The sequence below is a fragment of the Poromitra crassiceps genome (genome assembly GCF_964638095.1).
Source record: "Poromitra crassiceps genome assembly, chromosome: 1".
NCBI lineage: Eukaryota > Metazoa > Chordata > Actinopteri > Beryciformes > Melamphaidae > Poromitra > Poromitra crassiceps.
The window spans coordinates 43,479,162-43,499,190 of NC_139623.1; the positions used below are offsets into that span (position 1 = coordinate 43,479,162).

General features: G+C 40.8%; 1 protein-coding gene across 1 annotated transcript; it reads right to left on the reverse strand.

The window, feature by feature from the left end:
- Nucleotides 1–726: 726 nt before the first annotated feature.
- aspa (aspartoacylase) lies at nucleotides 727–17,240 on the reverse strand (the record flags this gene model as incomplete). The annotated part of the gene is made up of 6 exons (XM_083653189.1): nucleotides 727–1,736; nucleotides 1,928–2,037; nucleotides 7,107–7,214; nucleotides 7,308–7,401; nucleotides 9,587–9,782; nucleotides 16,999–17,240. The coding sequence occupies 6 exons, from the start codon at nucleotides 17,238–17,240 to the stop codon at nucleotides 1,545–1,547; spliced, it is 942 nt and encodes a 313-aa protein (XP_083509315.1). The 3' UTR covers nucleotides 727–1,544.
- Nucleotides 17,241–20,029: the final 2,789 nt, after the last annotated feature.

Consider the following 20,029-nt stretch of genomic DNA (forward strand, 5'->3'; position numbering starts at 1 on the left):
TTATAGAACCAAATCAGCCTTTTCCCCCCTCCATCTCTAAATCGGACCAGTTGTAGGCTATTAGGCTACCTTTTTTCCTCTGCCTGTCGCGCTGACTGCATTCACGCAGCCAGCAACATTTTGCGACTCATTTTCTTTTGAATTGATAATCAGGCTTGTTTATATGCATTGTAACTTCATGTTGGGATTTCCATTGACCATTGGTTGGATTTGAGCATGCAGGGGACGGGATATGGGGCAGATCCCCGTGCGTAATCACTGTGGCAGCTGCTGCAACGGGGAATCACTCAAACGCAACTTCAATGGAAACGCCTACAAGTCGCAATTGTACATTGTCGAAGTTGTAGAAATATCGCAATTCTTTTGCGAAAAACTGTAATGGAAACACAGCTATAGATGAAGAGGAGTTCGTTGGTTTTGAGTGACAATGAAGGAGAGAGGAGAGTGGTTGACGAAGCCACCCTGAACCTGTTCGTTTCCGACACTGAAGATGAGGACTTTGGTGGTTTCAGTACGCAGGAAGAAGAGGAAGACGAGCATTAGTGACTTGACTTCTCTGGTTACAGGTTTGCTGCACATATAGCCTATTGTTGTGTGATTTTGTCTGGGGATTAGTGACCTGACTTTTGTTTTGTTTTGTTGAAATGTTAATAAATGGGAGCTTCCCCAAACAGCCATCGCTTTCCCGACATTCCTCTCTGTGCACGAACCCTTTCATATGGTAATTAAACATCAAAACACCCGCGGCTTATAGACCGGTGCGGCTTATAGAAGAAAAAAATAGTCAATTTTGGTCCCGCGGCTTATACACCGGTGCGTCTTATAGTCCGGAATTTACGGTATATATATATATTTCTGCCATTCCTTTCCAGATTTGCTGTGCATTTATCAGTGAAATCTCTGTTAAGGCATTGAAAGGCAACAAAAGGACAGCATCATATATGCAACCATTGGAGTCATATTACAAGTAGGTAGAAGGTTGTGTTCCTGCAGTCAAAGGCCACAAACACCCTCCTAAGGATTTTTACAAATGTATTTTCATGAGAAGAGAAAGAACTATAAAAGGGCCAAAAGTTGCAGGTTAGGGTCCTAAATGGCCTTCCTGAGCAGTAATAGCAAATATAGTGGATACTATCGTGTACCTCAGAATGGCATCTGGCTCTTAAAAGTAATGTAAAGACCACGTAATGACTCCTAAGCCATCCATAATTAAGCATGTTACAAAGATTTAGTTGATTTAAGTGAAGTACATTTGCAAAAATAACAAAAGCAGCATAAATACTTAATCACAACAATAAAACAAGTCTTCATATCAAAGACTTTCACAGTATGAGCCATTGCAAAACCCCCACAAATGTTCTTTGCATAGTTAATGCATACACTAAATCAGCATAGTGTAAGATATTGATCTGGAATAATTAAAAAAAGAAATGCCTGTCAATTACTAACAGAGCAACAAAGTGCAAAATCTATAGCGATTGTTGCTGTGGCTTCCATGTTACACACCCATCGCTCTTGCCAACACAGTATGGAGGAACTGTGCGTTATGATTTTCTGATGCCACTAGCCGCCAAGGCTTCTCGCCTCGTTGTTACGAATGCCTGCTGCTTTTCATAATAGGCAGCCTCGTTAATAAACGCGGGGTACACGGTGCCAGGGCCTTCGTAGCGGACGGTCTTTCCATCAAACGTCTGGAACATAGGGTCGCCAGGGTTCAGCGGCTCCCAGTCACAGTCCTGGAACAACAACAACAAACGACAAAGAAAAGGCTGAAGAGGGCTTTTGTGGAGGCACCAAAGACTTCTCATTTCCTCTCTTGTATTTAATCACATATTTACTCAATCAAAGGTGTAAACTGTATCGTCAAAAAAAGACAAGGCCAACATCATCCAGACTTGACAGATTCCTATGCTGGGTTTTTTTTCACCTGCAGATTGGGGTGTACCATGGCAATGATGTTTCCATTGGTGTCCCTGGGGTAGTCCATCCTCTCTGACACCTTGAAAACATCCACTGTACAGGGAGGGAACTCCATGCCTTAACAACATACAGACAACATCTCTGTTACTGTGAATAGTGCATATTGTAAGCAGGCATCCTGCTAAAAATGTGTATTAAAAAAAAAAACGGTTGCTTTAATCATCGACGACACCCATATATTTTAACATTCTGCAATGCATTTTGAACAGGTCAGTTTGGTTCCAAATCCATGGCACTTCTTATGTGGAGGAGGAATTTCAGTAGCTTTCCGTTAGGCTACAGCTAAATAAAGTGGAAAAATGACAGATACTGACAATATATAACAAAGCTGAATTTTGAAAGAGGTAAAACATCCACAACAAATAATTAATAGCTGTCATTGTGCGGGGTACAATGATGCCATCTATGAGACTTTCCATCGTTTGAATACCTTGCTGCTATTCTGAAATGCTCAACCACTGTGTTACTGCTGAATATCTATAGACCACCAAAATACTCAGCCAGCTTTCTCGTTGAATTTGCTGATCTTCTCTCCTTAATTTTCATTGAACATGACTGTATATCTATTGCTGGGGATTTCAATATTCATATTGATAACCCGACGGATAATTTTGCCAAAGAACTGAATATCTTACTTGATACTTTTGATCTGTCTCAACATGTTTCAGGGCCTACTCACAACCGAGGCCATACCCTGGATTTAGTTATTACTAGGGGCTTCAAGTCCTCTTCTGTGTCGACAATTGATGTTGCGTTGTCTGACCATCTTTGCGTCTTTTTTGAAATGGAAATCTCCCCTGAGATCATTAATAGGTCACAAACCGTTAAAAGACGAGACATTAATGCAGGCACCAGCGCGCTGTTTATGGAGACATTTTCTTTATCTCCTCCCACATCAGCTTCTGTCAATGAGATTCTTGATAACTTCAATTCAACAATTCTGAATACTATTGATAGTGTGGCGCCTGTTAGATTAAAATTGCTGTCTGGCAAAATTAAAGCACCCTGGCGAAATTCTGCATCCGTTAGATGCAAAAAGAAAGATTGCAGGAAAGCTGAGCGTAAATGGCGGAAAACTAATCTTCACATTCACTATGATATTTACAAAGAAAGCCTTCACTCCTACAACCTCGAACTGAAAAGGTCGAGACAATCGTTCTTTTCCGAGGTAATTAACAAAAATGTGAACAATGCACGCACTCTATTTGCCACAGTTGATAGACTGACTAATCCGCCTCTCTGTGTAGCACCTGAATTCCTCTCTACTGTCAAATGTAATGAGTTTGCTGCCTTTTTTACGGATAAAATTATTAATATCAGGCAGGCTATTAGTGGCTCCACACCAAGAAATGCTGTGACATCATCCTACCCGCAGATCCCTAGTTCGATAAATTTGTCCCAGTTCAGCGTTATCGACCACGACATCTTAGAGGAAACTGTGCAAGGCCTTAAATCATATTCGTGCTGTCTCGATACCCTTCCAACAAGCTTTTTTAAAAGCGTTTATAACTGTCTCTCGTCGGACCTATTGCAAATAGTTAATAGATCCCTTGTGACCGGCACTTTTCCTGAGTCCCTGAAAACTGCAGTTATTAAACCCCTACTAAAAAAGCGTAGCCTTGATGCATCGGTAATCAGTAACTACAGACCAATATCTAATCTCCCCTTTATAGACAAAATAATTGAAAAGGTTGTTTACCTACAACTCAATAGATTCCTAACCTCAAATGATCTCCTAGATAAACTCCAATCAGGCTTTCGCCCCCATCACAGCACTGAAACCGTGCTTACTAAAGTCATAAATGACATCAGAATGAACACAGACTCAGGCAAAAATTTGATTCTAGTGCTACTGGATCTTAGCGCTCCATTTGACACTGTTGACCACTCAATTTTATTGGACAGACTGGAAAACTGGGTTGGGCTATCGGGTACGGTCCTCCAGTGGTTCAAGTCCTATCTTCAAGACAGGAAGTACTTCGTCTCCATTGGCAATTACACATCTGACCTAACTAGGATGACCTGTGGGGTGCCTCAAGGATCCATTATGGGGCCCGTTCTCTTCAACCTTTATATGCTCCCTCTAGGCCTAATTATGCAAAAAAAACAAAGTAGCCTATCATAACTATGCAGACGACACTCAGTTGTATATAACTCTTTCCTCAGCTAACTATGCCCCCATAGAATCATTCTGCCAGTGCATTGATCAAATAAATAACTGGATGTGCCAGAATTTCCTACAGCTAAACAAAGACAAAACTGAGGTGATCGTGTTTGGCCCCAAAGAACAAAGGCTTAAAATCACTGCACGCCTTGAGTCTCGATCCCTGAAGCCTAAGGATCAAGTCAAAAATCTTGGAGTTATTATTGATTCCGATCTCAACTTTAACTCCCACATTAAGTCAATTAGAAAATCTGCTTTTTATCATCTTAAAAATATAGCAAGAATTAGGGGATACATGTCCAGACAGGATCTAGAAAAACTAATTCACGCCTTCATTTATAGTAGGTTAGACTACTGCAATAGCCTTTTTTCTGGTCTCTCCAAAAGAGAACTTAGGCAACTTCAACTCATTCAGAATGCTGCTGCTAGAGTTCTAACGAAGACTAAGAAAGCTGATCATATCACTCCAGTTCTTAAGTCCTTACACTGGTTGCCAGTGTGTCAGAGAATAGATTTTAAAATACTGTTATTAGTCTATAAATCACTTAATGGCCTAGGCCCAAAATACATAGCTGAATTGCTCCCACGCTACGAACCGTCTAGAACTCTTAGGTCAACAGGGTCCAGCTTATTAACTGTCCCTAGGATCAAATCAAATCACGGGAAGGCTGCATTTACCCACTATGCTTCTGCTAGCTGGAACAAATTGCCTGAAGACCTCAGATCTGCCCCAACCTTACTTACTTTTAAAAATAGACTAAAGACTTTTATGTTTACCGTCGCTTTTAACTGCTGACAGCTACTATGCAAACCCAATGAGTCCTCTATAAGTTTTAGCTGTTTCTGCAACTGCCGCGCCTGCTACTTATTGCACTTTTTATACTCTTTTTTTTTAAGTTCTGTTGTGATGCTTTTAAATGTCCATTTTATTTCTTCTTTTCGTTTATTTTCCTGTGTGCTTAATGAAGTTGCTTAATGCACTTTTTATACTCTTTTTTTAAAGTTTTGTTGTGATGCTTTTAAATGTCCGTTTTACTCTCTTCTTTTCTTTTATTTTCCTGTCAACCATTTTATGTGAAGCACTTTGAATTGCCTCTGTGTATGAAATGTGCTATACAAATAAACTTGACTTGACTTGACTTGACTTGACTATGAATGAAAAAGTATAAACTATAAAATATTAGGACAGTGAAAAGAAACAAGTTACTTTTGCTCCACAAGAATCAAGGGGGCACGGTGGCTCAGTGGTAGAGCTGTCGCCTCGCAGTCAGAAGGTCCTGAGTTCGATTCTCGCCTGGGACACTGTGGGCGCTGTGGTTGTGTTCCCCCCCATATCTTCAGTGCCTACTGCCCAAGTGGGGTATCTCGTCGTAAGGGCCTTTCTGTCTGTGTGGAGTTTGCATGTTCTCCCCGTGCTCCCCCAGGGGGGTTCCTCCGTATATAACCCGTATATAACCCCCCCCACTAAAAACATGCAGAAGATCAGATCGTCATCGTCACTGGTCAGTGACGACAACATCCGAAGTCGGTCCCCGGGCGCTGTACGAGAAAGCGACCACTGCTCCTGGCCTGCCCCAGGAGGAAAGGACAAAGCCAGGATGGGTTAAATGCAGAGGACAAATTTCACCGGCCACCGTCAGCATGTGTGTGTTGTGGCCCTCCGTGCATGTGTTGTAGTGTGTTGTGTGACAATAAAGACGGCCGCCGTCTGAAAATCGTTTTTTAATCGTTTTTTAAGATGACTATGAGACAGATGTGCAGATACTGCAAGGTACTGACTCTTACTGAATACTTGGGAAGTTAGTGTTCATCAACCACCAAATTCTCGGGAAACTCTGGCAAACCTTAACTGCATGCTTTAACATCAGAATAAATCTTTAGTGAATTTTGCACGGCAGTACTAGTAGTAGTAGTTAAAGTTTGTAGTAGTTGGAAGGTGCCACACTGCCAAGGTGGCCCTATTCAGCCAGAGGAACTGCACTGGACGGGTAGTCGTTGTGAGGCTGGTAAACAAGCTCAGAGTCCACGCTGAAATTCATTGCTTTAGGCCTGTCACATAACCTCAATCCCATTGAGCAGCATTGATATGCAAGAGGCGTTTATACGTGGGGGAAAAGAACCGACGTCCCAGTTGTCGCAGACGTTTTCCCACTGAATGCACGTAATGGTTATTCGACTGAGGAAGTAGTTTTCTACTCTTAACGACAACGGCATCTGATACAAGTTGAACACGTTTTTGTCATGCCGTTCAGCTCCAGAGAGCAGGAAAACCGGTCCATCACCATGCCAGAGCGTTCCGTGTGGCCCCAGGACCATTGTTGGCAGGCAGACTCTAATGACATGGAAACTAACCAACGTGCAACAAGCATGCCATTCAGCGGCTGGCCAGTCGGGGGAACAGGCAGACTGCGACTCACACTTGGCACTTGCTTTACCTAAATGTTGCAAACACTGTTCTGTGCCTTGGGAAAGCGGGTAGAACGACGACAGGATGAGCCACATGCAGATGCTTTTTTGAATTATTATTATTTTTAAAGAAATGTATCTACACCAGGGAGAGCTGTGTGTGACTCAGCCACCCATGAGCTATTATGTCATAAAATGCATCTCGTCACTGTGATGCTAATAAACAGGCAGCGGGCTAGCGGACTGACCATTCCTGGGAAAGAACAGATTTTTGTTGCACATAAGACATTAATACTAATCACACAAAGTCCTAGAATCTCAAAAACATAACTTGACCGTCCTTGAATATTCAGCAGTTTTGTATCCTTTCAAATCTCCTGCAACAATAATATTTGCCACTAAACACAAAGGAGCATGAACTAATTCAGTGGTCATGCATGCTTGAATTTATTAACTGGTTTAATCCTTTGCAATCTCATGACTTGGCCTGCTGCTGAATGCTATATACTATTGTTTTAAGCTGCTGTGGTATGCCAGCTATCACATTCCCTCCTACCTTCATTAAACAGTTGAATGAAGTCCAGCGCATGTTTCAGTATTACTCTCATTGCTTCAAAGATGTTGCTCCTCAGAACGCCTTGAGGCTGAGGACCCACTTCCAGACCTGGGATTAAAAAAACAAAAACAATCAAAAGACATATTTGCGCATGTAAAACTATTTTCAACTAATTGACTGCGATGCCGTGGAGAGACTCACCGACAGGGTGCTTGCCTACAGACCGTGAAGTGGAATATTTCAGAAGAGGGTGTTCATTCAACAGAACAGGACAACTGGCTGGAGCAATGGCTTTCTGCAGAGTGCAGACACAAAACACAGATGATGTCAGCAACAGACAGAAACCACATAAACACACCTCATCAGAAGAGTCTGTGATGGAGACAGAAACCACACAAACACACCTCAACAGAAGAGTCTGTGATGGAGAAATGCTAAGGTTCATCAAGCCAATTTATGAATTGTATCATGATGGACTCTGATGTTTGAATATTGGTAGCTGTGACTACATGGCTTTAGAGTCACATGCTACAACCAAATGTCTGACTTTTTAACCTGTATCTAACACAGTTTACATTCACATGACTTACACTGCTATTACGATAAAATAAGAGATAATTGTGATTTAAGGTTCTGATTAACAGAATGAAAAACTTTGACCTTTGACATGTCGATGCATGTAATGAAGTCCGTCACTGGGACATGGAAGTTCAACTTGGCTTTAATTTGATTGCTTGTGCCCATTTTGTCTGAACTAGTGAAGGAGGGTGGCCCAGTCAGCCGAGATGGACTCTTCAACACCTATCTGTTGAAAAACACCAGACAAACTTCTCAGATGGCCTCCCAAGATCTTACTTCTTACCTTCATTATTGTAACAACAGTGGTTTAAGTTAAGTTAAATAAGTTATCCTTTATTGTCCCTGTGGGGAAATTCATCGTCTGCATTTGACCCATCCTCTACTAGGAACTTTCGTCGAACTAGGAGCAGTGGGCAGCTGCACCGACAACCGACAAACTCCAGTTCGATTGCAAGTGCCTTGCTCAGGGCATTGACAAGAGTATTAAATGTAGTTTAACGGAGGTTACAGTCAGGAAGAAAATATTTTGCATGCGCTTATGCTGTAATTCACTTCTCATATCCTCCTGCCACTCACATCTCTCATGCTTGCTCAATCAGAATTTCCTTGCTATCATTTTCCCAGCGTGTCAATTGAGACATCAGCTGTTCACTTCTATCCAATAGCATAGAAACACGCCTCCATGGTAGCCAATCATCTCGTTGCAGTCTTTTTAAATGTGTCTCTTGACTCTATGCTCAACTTCATGCCGCTGTCAACATGCACCCTTACACCTCCCACCTTCTGCCCAGTCTTCACAGATTCATCAGCCATCTCCACCACCAGTGACTCTATGGGGGGGGGGGGGGATCATTGGGGATCTATCTTGCTGCTGCTCAGCGCCGGTGCCCTTTGATTACAAAAATATCCCTGCAGAGGCTACCTGTCAAAGACTTTGACCATACTTTATTTTAATTATATCAGCAGTTTATTATATCATCTGTATAATAATTCATTATTTTATTTGATTCACATGTCTCTCCTAATTGAACCCGAACACACGTCTTTGATGCAGGGCCGCAGGAAGTGGGGGTGCTGCAGCACCCTCTGCTGTTTTGTATTTGAATTGCAGCGTCAATACAAAAAATATAATATATACGGTATACATATATATATATATATATGATTAAAATGTGTTTTATGTTTTATACTGCGATATTTAGGGTTTAGTTGAAGAATATGAGCAAAGCAAAGAGGGTGGAGATGTTATTTTTGAGATTTTGTTTATAATAAGATAATAAAATATAATAAGTTCAGTGTTTCTGCCTGTGTTGCTGTGAGTGTAAAACGACCTAAAGGGAGAGAAGGTGGTGACATGAAAGTGAGTGAGAAAAGGAGAAAATACTGAATAATCACATCACAACAGTATAATCCTAATTTTAATTTAAAATGAGATATTCCTCTAAATATGGCTAAAAAACATCCAAACGTCCAAAAAGCAAGGTCTATAGATCATTATGTTATGTATACAGGTCATTGAAATTCTCCAAAGACCTTTAAGACCTAATTTTGGTAGAACATTTACTTTCCAGCACACATACCTCTATAGCAGTTCATTACTGTCAACAATTGATAGTAGAGACCCGCAGTCACCTCCGTTCACTTACTTTGATTCTGAAAAGTTAGTCTAAAAATCTGTCCTGTAACATCACAAAGTAGATCCAGGGGGAATATTTCATTCCAGGATCTGGCGTCATATTTCTCAGCAAATAATGCAGTCTTTCTGCAAGTAGTAGTGATAGCGGATTCTCTCAAGGCAGCTAACACTGGACGTTGACGGCTCCTGAACATCTATGGAAATGTGTTTGTGCTAAAGAGTGAACATGTTCATTCAAGAGTAGTTTTCTCTTTAAGGCTGAAACCTTGATGTAGTTCATCATCTGCAGGTTGAAGTGGTCTTTGGAGCTCTCCAGTATCAGAGTGCAGCCCATATTGGACGTGGTGTTGTGGAGGTCGAAGATGACGTCGTAGGCGTCTGGGCTTCCTTTCGGGCCGAACATCCGGTTGATCTCCTGGGCCCTCTGCACCTCGTAGGGCAGCTCGTCTCCGCCCGGGCCACTGCAGTGCACAGTACAGTCAATCAATAACCATCCTTCACGCTACTTGATAAGTGGCACATCCACAGCTTATCACACAGCTCAGTTGAGATAGCTTCACAGGCTCGAATATCTGCCTGCTTGCTTGCATGTATAGTTTAACAATCGCTTGTTTGCTAACATGTACAGTAAGTCTAAGAAGTCCTTGTTTGCTAACATGTGCAGTACGTCTAAGAAGCCCTTGTTTGCTAACATGTACAGTAAGTCTAAGAAGTGCTTGTTTGCTAACATGTACAGTAAGTCTAAGAAGCCCTTGTTTGCTAACATGTACAGTAAGTCTAAGAAGTGCTTGTTTGCTAACATGTACAGTAAGTCTAAGAAGCCCTTGTTTGCTAACATGTACAGTACGTCTAAGAAGCCCTTGTTTGCTAACATGTGCAGTACGTCTAAGAAGCCCTTGTTTGCTAACATGTACAGTAAGTCTAAGAAGTGCTTGTTTGCTAACATGTACAGTAAGTCTAAGAAGCCCTTGTTTGCTAACATGTGCAGTACGTCTAAGAAGCCCTTGTTTGCTAACATGTACAGTAAGTCTAAGAAGCCCTTGTTTGCTAACATGTGCAGTACGTCTAAGAAGCCCTTGTTTGCTAACATGTACAGTAAGTCTAAGAAGTGCTTGTTTGCTAACATGTACAGTAAGTCTAAGAAGCCCTTGTTTGCTAACATGTAGAGTAAGTCTAAGAAGCCCTTGTTTGCTAACATGTACAGTACGTCTAAGAAGCCCTTGTTTGCTAACATGTACAGTTAGCAAACAAGGGCTAAGTCTAAGAAGCCCTTGTTTGCTAACATGTAGAGTAAGTCTAAGAAGCCCTTGTTTGCTAACATGTACAGTAAGTCTAAGAAGCCCTTGTTTGCTAACATGTAGAGTAAGTCTAAGAAGTCCTTGTTTGCTAACATGTACAGTACGTCTAAGAAGCCCTTGTTTGCTAACATGTACAGTACGTCTAAGAAGTCCTTGTTTGCTAACATGTACAGTAAGTCTAATAAGAAGTCCTTGTTTGCTAACATGTAGAGTAAGTCTAAGAAGCCCTTGTTTGCTAACATGTACAGTAAGTCTAATAAGAAGTCCTTGTTTGCTAACATGTACAGTAAGTCTAAGAAGCCCTTGTTTGCTAACATGTGCAGTAAGTCTAAGAAGCCCTTGTTTGCTAACATGTGCAGTATGTCTAAGAAGCCCTTGTTTGCTAACATGTACAGTAAGTCTAAGAAGCCCTTGTTTGCTAACATGTAGAGTAAGTCTAAGAAGCCCTTGTTTGCTAACATGTAGAGTAAGTCTAAGAAGCCCTTGTTTGCTAACATGTAGAGTAAGTCTAATAAGAAGTCCTTGTTTGCTAACATGTACAGTAAGTCTAAGAAGCCCTTATTTGCTAACATGTAGAGTAAGTCTAAGAAGCCCTTGTTTGCTAACATGTAGAGTAAGTCTAAGAAGCCCTTGTTTGCTAACATGTAGAGTAAGTCTAATAAGAAGTCCTTGTTTGCTAACATGTAGAGTAAGTCTAAGAAGCCCTTGTTTGCTAACATGTAGAGTAAGTCTAATAAGAAGTCCTTGTTTGCTAACATGTACAGTAAGTCTAATAAGAAGTCCTTGTTTGCTAACATGTACAGTAAGTCTAAGAAGCCCTTGTTTGCTAACATGTACAGTAAGTCTAAGAAGCCCTTGTTTGCTAACATGTACAGTAAGTCTAAGAAGTCCTTGTTTGCTAACATGTACAGTAAGTCTAAGAAGCCCTTGTTTGCTAACATGTACAGTAAGTCTAAGAAGTCCTTGTTTGCTAACATGTACAGTAAGTCTAAGAAGTCCTTGTTTGCTAACATGTACAGTAAGTCTAAGAAGCCCTTGTTTGCTAACATGTACAGTAAGTCTAAGAAGTGCTTGTTTGCTAACATGTACAGTAAGTCTAAGAAGTCCTTGTTTGCTAACATGTACAGTAAGTCTAAGAAGTCCTTGTTTGCTAACATGTACAGTAAGTCTAAGAAGTGCTTGTTTGCTAACATGTACAGTAAGTCTAAGAAGTCCTTGTTTGCTAACATGTACAGTAAGTCTAAGAAGTCCTTGTTTGCTAACATGTACAGTAAGTCTAAGAAGTCCTTGTTTGCTAACATGTACAGTAAGTCTAAGAAGTGCTTGTTTGCTAACATGTACAGTAAGTCTAAGAAGTCCTTGTTTGCTAACATGTACAGTAAGTCTAAGAAGTCCTTGTTTGCTAACATGTACAGTAAGTCTAAGAAGCCCTTGTTTGCTAACATGTACAGTAAGTCTAAGAAGCCCTTGTTTGCTAACATGTACAGTAAGTCTAAGAAGTCCTTGTTTGCTAACATGTACAGTAAGTCTAAGAAGTCCTTGTTTGCTAACATGTACAGTAAGTCTAAGAAGCCCTTGTTTGCTAACATGTACAGTAAGTCTAAGAAGTCCTTGTTTGCTAACATGTACAGTAAGTCTAAGAAGTCCTTGTTTGCTAACATGTACAGTAAGTCTAAGAAGTCCTTGTTTGCTAACATGTACAGTAAGTCTAAGAAGCCCTTGTTTGCTAACATGTACAGTAAGTCTAAGAAGTCCTTGTTTGCTAACATGTACAGTAAGTCTAAGAAGTCCTTGTTTGCTAACATGTACAGTAAGTCTAAGAAGTCCTTGTTTGCTAACATGTACAGTAAGTCTAAGAAGCCCTTGTTTGCTAACATGTACAGTAAGTCTAAGAAGCCCTTGTTTGCTAACATGTACAGTAAGTCTAAGAAGCCCTTGTTTGCTAACATGTACAGTACGTCTAAGAAGCCCTTGTTTGCTTGCCTGTAATGTGAGATACACTAGTATCGTTTGTAACCTATTGTATTTTGCACTGTGTTAATGTATGATGCGTATGGTCCGAGTGGTATGCCTGTAAGGTGAGGAGTATAAATGACCGTGACAAGACTACCTCAACTTGCTAGTGTTTGCACGTGTCACCATGTCTTTTAATGTATTGTCTGTGTGTACTGCGGCATTTTACCCCTCTAACCCAAGACAAATCTCTCCCACAGGAGACAAATAAAGTGAACTTTGAACCTTGAACCCTTGAAGGAAGAAGCTCAACATGTTAATTATTAAAGTTGTCTATTCTTCTTCATAGATGACCTTCAACACCAACACATTCACCTGATTGTTCACCCTAGTGGGAAAAAATCATTATGATTAACAGCCTTCAAGTTAAAACACACCAACTGTGGGTTAATATTCACCTTATGTAGAAGAGACAGTCTGGCTTGAGAGACTAACAGGAAGTGTAAACACAATCGGAAGTTTTGGTTGTGTTTACACTTACTGTGACTCATAAACCTAGTCTGACTCATAATGTGAGTCAAACTAGGTTTAACCAGGTGAGTCAGACTAGTTTGAGCAGGTAAAACAGCCGGCGTTTTGAACAGGAAGTTGTGACACAATGGGTCAAGTGGGCGGGGCTACATAAGGTGAATAGAATAGGCACAGCTGGGGCGTCTGGGTCGTGTAGAGGTAAAAGCCTGGGAGACCTGGGTTCAATTACCGGCAGCGGTACTTCCGGCTTAGTCAGACATTTCTACAGGCACAATTAGCCGTGTCTGCGGTGGGAAGCCAGTGGGGTATGAGTAGGCTAAGGTTGCTGCACTAGCGCCTCCTCTGGTCGGTCAGGGCACCTGTTCGGAGGGGAGGGCAACTGGGGGGGAATAGCGTGATCAGGGGGAATTGGCCAAGTACAATTGGGGAGAAAATAGGAGAAAAATCCTGGGCGGTGGGGATTTATAAAAAGAAAAAGGCACAGCTGCTTCAAAAGCTGGAAGTCAGGGATTTCCTGTTTCTGTTGTGAAAGTCTGGTTCATATTAACAGACACTGGCCTATTCATCAAGTTTTTGCATGTGGATGAATGAAACCTTAATAATTATGATTGTAAATGATATCTTGGTGATTTCCATCATTCCACCAATTCAGTCATATAGCAGCCATTATGGTAACCAAGAGTGGGATAGTGGCCTACTTTTGAGCATTAAGAAGACAAATCGGATCCACTTTCTCAAACCCTTATCAGAGGTGCCCAAATTATTTCGTATGAAGGGCCACAATTAATCTGGATGCATGGCCATGGGCCAAAAATAAATGTTGATGTTATGTGAAACATTAAATGCCATTACTTTATAGGCAATTTACATTCTAAATCTAAAATAGGTCTTATCGTCGTTTCATATGGTAAAAGTATCATCAAGCTAGCTTTAAAAATGAGCCCGCCACAGCCTCTGAAAGACGGTAATATTGGCTGTGATTTTTTTTCTTCTTTCGAAACCATGGAGGGCCAAAACAAATTGAGTGCAGGCCAGAAAGGGTCCTTGAGAAGTCTGGTTCGTCCACAGGCCTCACTTGCTTTTGCCCATACAGACATTGTGTACATTATCAATAGAGAGGCAAATTGACCGCCTACTTCCTGCTTCAGCACTGTACCAGAGGTTTTTCATCTGGCATTTATTTTCCCATAGACATTTCATAAAATGCTTGTGAAAATAGTTTTACTTCATCAAACCAATGGCTCAGCTATATTTAGAATCGGGAGAGACCACAAAACATTTCACTGGGATCAAAACTTTAAAAAACATTGAAAAAACATTTTCTTTAAACCCAAATTTTTTTTAGGTTTTGGTCAGAGTGACATGTTATGCAATCTCTCCTGTTTCTAAATATATCTGAACCATTTGGTTTGAAGAAGTAAAACTATTTTTATAAGCATTTTACAAAATGTCTATGGGAAAATAAATGGTGGATGAAAATCTCTGGTACAGTGCTGAAGCAGGAAGTGACATAACACTTTGCCTCTCTATAGACAGTAAGAGCTGCCCCCTCCCACCCCCACATTGGCTCTTTTTTGAGCATTTGAAAATAACCACTAGTCCAGGACATTCTCCAAACGACTGTATAATAGCACCTCTATTACGCATATTGTCCCAGTTTCCCCTCACACCTGCTATTTTTCACCAAATATCCGGCATTGTCTGGATTACCAGGCCCACAATACAGAAACGCACTGTGGGCTGTACAGCGGTCAAAGTGGAGTCCAACATAACAACTTCAAATGAAGCAATTGAATGGCAGCCAGGACCTCATCAAGTAAGCCTACAACTCAATTACACAAACAGAAATATGTGGAAGTTGTCACTCTATAGAGAGCCAAAGTGGAACGTCATTTCCTGCTTCAGCACTGTACCAGAGATTTTCATCCGCCATTTATTTTCCCATAGACATTTCGTAAAATGCTTATAAAAATAGTTTTACTTGTTCAAACCAAACGGTTCAGATATATTTAGAAACAGGAGAGATCGCATAACATTTCACTCAGACCAAAACGTAAAAAGAAATGCGGGTTTAAAGAAAATATTTTTTCTATGTTTTTTTTAGTTTTGGTCCGAGTTAAATGTTCTATGGCCTCTCCCGATTCTAAATATAGCTGAACCGTTTGATTTGACCAAGTAAAACTATTTCTATAAGCATTTTACGAAATGTCTATGGGAAAATAAATTGCGGAAAGAAAATCTCTGGAGCAGGAAGTGATGTTCACTTTGCCTCTCTATATAAGACACTCTGGGCTGTTTTTAGAAACATCTTCTTATATGTTGCCTACAGAGAAGCTTAACAGCTTGTAGGCTGAAGAGCCTTGAGAGGGTCTATCTTTAGATCTTTAAGAACAATATAACCTAACTATTCACACATATTCCCTATATAGGAATATTGTAGTGATACCATAAGAAAAAAATGTAAATGTAAAACCATAGTATAAATTATGATAAGATCACTAGACTGTGGCACTCCTGAATACAACAGACAGTAGTCACTGTATCAATAATGTTATTATTATAAAAAATATGATGGTGATTTTTGTTCGGGGAGACAAACGTTAATATTCAGCTATAGTAGAAGTGAATAGACTGATGGCACTGGGAGGTTATGCACACTGGAGATATGAGCCAGGGTTTGCATAAGACTTAATTTTCCGCTATAGTGCACATGAAAGGAGGAGAAAAAAAACAGTCGCAGCTCAGTCACGTTTCGCTCACGTTTTTCCAGCTGGCTAACAGTCAGCTGGAAGTCTCAGAGGGGACACCATGGACCGAGGACACATAATAACATGGAAAAATGTCCATGTCCATCTGACATCTAGTGTTTTACTGTAAAATAATAATAATAATAATAGTTTTATAGTATTACAGGGAATTATACTATTCAGTCAGGAGTTTATAACAACTTTATTGCACTTTATGGTATACGCATAATATTCCTATAGGACTAAGGTTTGTTCTGGTATTTGTAATGTATCCTTCTAAAATGTGTTTGGAATACACTTTTTTAATGTAAGATGCCATACTATGTCTATAACATGGGTAAACAATATATTCTCTATAAACATGGGACCCACTGTTAAACTAAACTACTGCACATCTATCCGGACCCCCATATTCCTATTTCTTCTACTAAAGGGAGTTTGGTAGAACACAAAACTTGGAATACAGTAGCCTATCTGAATGGAATAATTAGTACATGATGCTATATAATTTGTATAGCCATTCTATGACTTAGGGCCAGTGGGTCCCAAACTGGGTCCAGCGGAGCCCCAAGGTTTCAGGGGTTTTCAAAGTCCAAGACTGTGGGCCTCCCCTCAGACGCTTACACTTGGACAAAGCCCCCCTCATGATTATATTATTTGATCCCATTGCCACTAACCAATTGAGCCAAGATAGCCTGGTATTGCTGTTGACACACTTAAGACTATACCAAATATATAAAAAGGGGTCCGTCTGACTCTGAACTATCTCTTTAACCAAATCACACACATTTAGGCTATTCTAGGTTATCTCCTTTGATAACGAATGGATTTTTTTTCCACGTCCATACTCTGCGCCTCTGAAACTGTTTGGAGCCCCTCTGGGGAGGCCCTCTATGAAAACCTCTGCTTGAGGGGGTTCTCAGGGGATCAACAGCAAAATGTTTACGCCCCCCCCCCCCCCACTTAGTAGGCTACAAACAGGAGGGGGAAATCTTCTAAAAAATTGTGGGCTCCTCGAATGGGGGTGTCCATGATTTAACATCTATTCTGGCGGGTCCTGAGCATGAAAAAGTTTGGGAACTCCCTCTGTGCCATGTCTATAAGACTAATGCGCATGACAGATAGGCAAAACAATACGGTGTGTTTACCTGAGGTTTTCCGGGGTGAAGGCTCGGTTCAGATCCGTGTCCACATATCTGGTACATTTCTCCACGGCTCTGGGGTTGGTGATGAAGGGCTTGGTCTCGACCCCCTTCCTCTGGATCTCGGTGCCGTTCTTCACCCACAGGTTGACGAGCGTCACCCCTGACATCTCGTTTCCATGCGTGCCCCCGAAAATAGCCACTCTCCTCGTCTCATGGAGACAGAGGGTGTTACAGTATGATGACATGTCGGGGTGACAGTCTGTGCGCAGGTGGATTCAAAACACAGAGTGAGAGGTCTCGTCCCGGGAAAAGTTTCCAGCCGGCCGGTATAGGAGCTGTAGAGCGACTCTGTGGTGTTTTCTCCGTGACAGTGCCAGGGCGCTTACGTAACGTGGCCGCTGGCTGCTTGTTGTGGTCAGTCACCGTGCGTAACCGTGCTGACTTGTGCATGGCAGTGCACTGTAGCTCAGTGGCTGGGAGAATAGACTACTTGCACAACTCCACTACTTCCTGAAATGAGTAGGGCATCTTGGTTTCCTGTCCTACACTATTGGATGAACTGATTAATGTCAGGTGTGCCTGATCACTGTTGTTGTGACTGCAGCAGTCAGGCACACCTGACATTAATCAGTTCATCCAATAGTGTAGGACAGGAAACCAAGATGCCCTACTCATTTCAGGAAGTAGCGGAGTTGTGCAAGTAGTCTATTCCTTCAGAGCTCATAGGGCTGGCTGGAGGGCCCTCCACAATGTCTACAGGGTCAAGCCAGCAAAAATGAGAAGTGTATTTCCGGTGACAGGTTTCAAAATAAAACGTGGATTGACGAACAGTGTGAAGGTTTTTTTAATTACTTCCGATGATGCCTTTCAAAATAAAGCCGTGTTTGTCAATTAACAAAATATCAAAGCGAAAAACAATATATTTGAAGGTCCTATTACGTAGCAATCATATATTCACTGAGCTTTTGAAAGGTGTAGAATAAAAGTATCACTTTTCCTATCCATCTATCTATATAATCTATAGCCTACATCACACACACACACACACACAGTATATATATATATATATAGGCCTATATAAACTCCTCAAAAAAAGTTCGGAAACGTTATTTCGGTCGATTATTTCTCCCCTTTAATAATACCAATTGGTATTGTATTATATATAGTTGGAAAGCCTGATTAGTCACCTTTACAAGAAGTACAACTTGTAAGGATCATGCATTCATGGAATGAGCAACACAGCTAAACGTGTGGGTAGCGCCCCATTTCTTTTTTGCCAAAATCCCCTGCAATATTCTTCTGTTGGTATTCACTCTTGTTTTGAGTTGCTTGGTGGATTGGATGATTGCACTCTCCCACAGTAATAAGGAAAAAACAGCACATATTGGCCATTTTTACACTTTATTCATTTTACACTGTCAGGGACCTCAGTAGCGTATATATACTATATATAACATAATATATATATAAATTTGATGGGTTGAAAAAGAAGTGTTCTGTTCTAATGTCTGTGTAGAATTTTGACAGGTGTAGTTATAACATGTTTAAAATTCGAGGGAGTGGAACATCTAGAATGTTATCAATAGATATGAAGTCATTTAAAACATAAGTGTAGCACCCCCCGTGTCAATTTCACAATGTGTTAATTGTGCTCAGAGCCACATAAACCTACTATGTAGGCCTAGCAAAAACCTGTACAACTATAAGGGTTATTCTACCGTCTTGAAAAAGTCACTTTAACCCATAGCAGTGGTTCCTAACAGCTACAGTATATAATGGAAGCCACAATGGTATGCAAGATGCCATATTATTGTATATGTATACAAAATGTACAAAATATTAGGGACACTCACTCTTTTCATGATACTGATGAGGTAGATCCAGGTAAGAGTCATTATGTAAGGGTAATGTATTGTGAGCCGGTGATTACTGGCGAAATCATTCAGGGCTTAATCATTCACCTGAAGGGCATTATTTCCAGTAATCACCGGCTCACTATACATTATCCCACTTAGAACACGGCCTACAACTAAATTATTTCAGTAATCTGACAAAAATAATTATTCAAATAGATTTTTTAATAGCGTTTTCAACGCAAAGCGGTTTCATTCGTAATTGGCACACAAGACACCACAGCTGCAACTGGTTGGCCTAATTAGTAGTGTCTGCAGACAAAAAGCTCTTATCAACTGATTAATCCAGGTGTGGCAGAGCAGCGGTCGGTTGTCGAGAAATAATGACCGGTGAATCTTGATTGACCAATCAGAATCGAGTATTCAAGAGAGCCGTGTTCTAAGCTCTCTTAATGATGTCCATTACAAAGCATTGCACAACATCTGCCTCACACTATTATAAAAAAAGCAATGACAATATTAATATAAGTAGCATCAAGTGAAAGTGTCTGTAGCAATTCTCATGAAGGTGTGGTCTGAAGAGCATCTTGAGGCAGTGGCCCATTAAAGAGGAAACATGTTCAAAATAAGGCAGCGCTAGATCAGAAAAGAAAAATCATAATTTTCCCCTACCTACCATGGCCATTAGGGGGCAGGCTAGATGTTAAGATAAAAAAAGAAATCGTATATCATATAAACCAGAATATGAGTGGGTTAATTTAAGCACAAGTATCAGTAATGCCTACCCCACACTACAGGATTTTCAAATCCTTGAAGATTATAAAAATCTTGAGAGCCCACACACTACAGGACAGAGAGAGCCGATTTTTTAACATTTCAATCTTGGGACACACACACAATCGCGTCTGTTCAAACGCAACCCCACACACTAGAAGATTATGCTGAAGATTCACCTTGGAAGCAGCCAGCAGGGCTCAACGTTAACTTTTAAAATGCCTATTCAGTGTGCGCACCGGGTGTAGTAGTGTCATTTCGTTTTCTAAACAAATTTAATTTTTTGTTTTTATAATGCATTTGCACTGAAAGGATTTGTTTAACTAATATTTGCGCGGACAGCCGCGTCCATTCGGGGTGTAGGCCTACTGTGCACGGCCAGGCGAAAACCGTCTGCACAGGTGTCT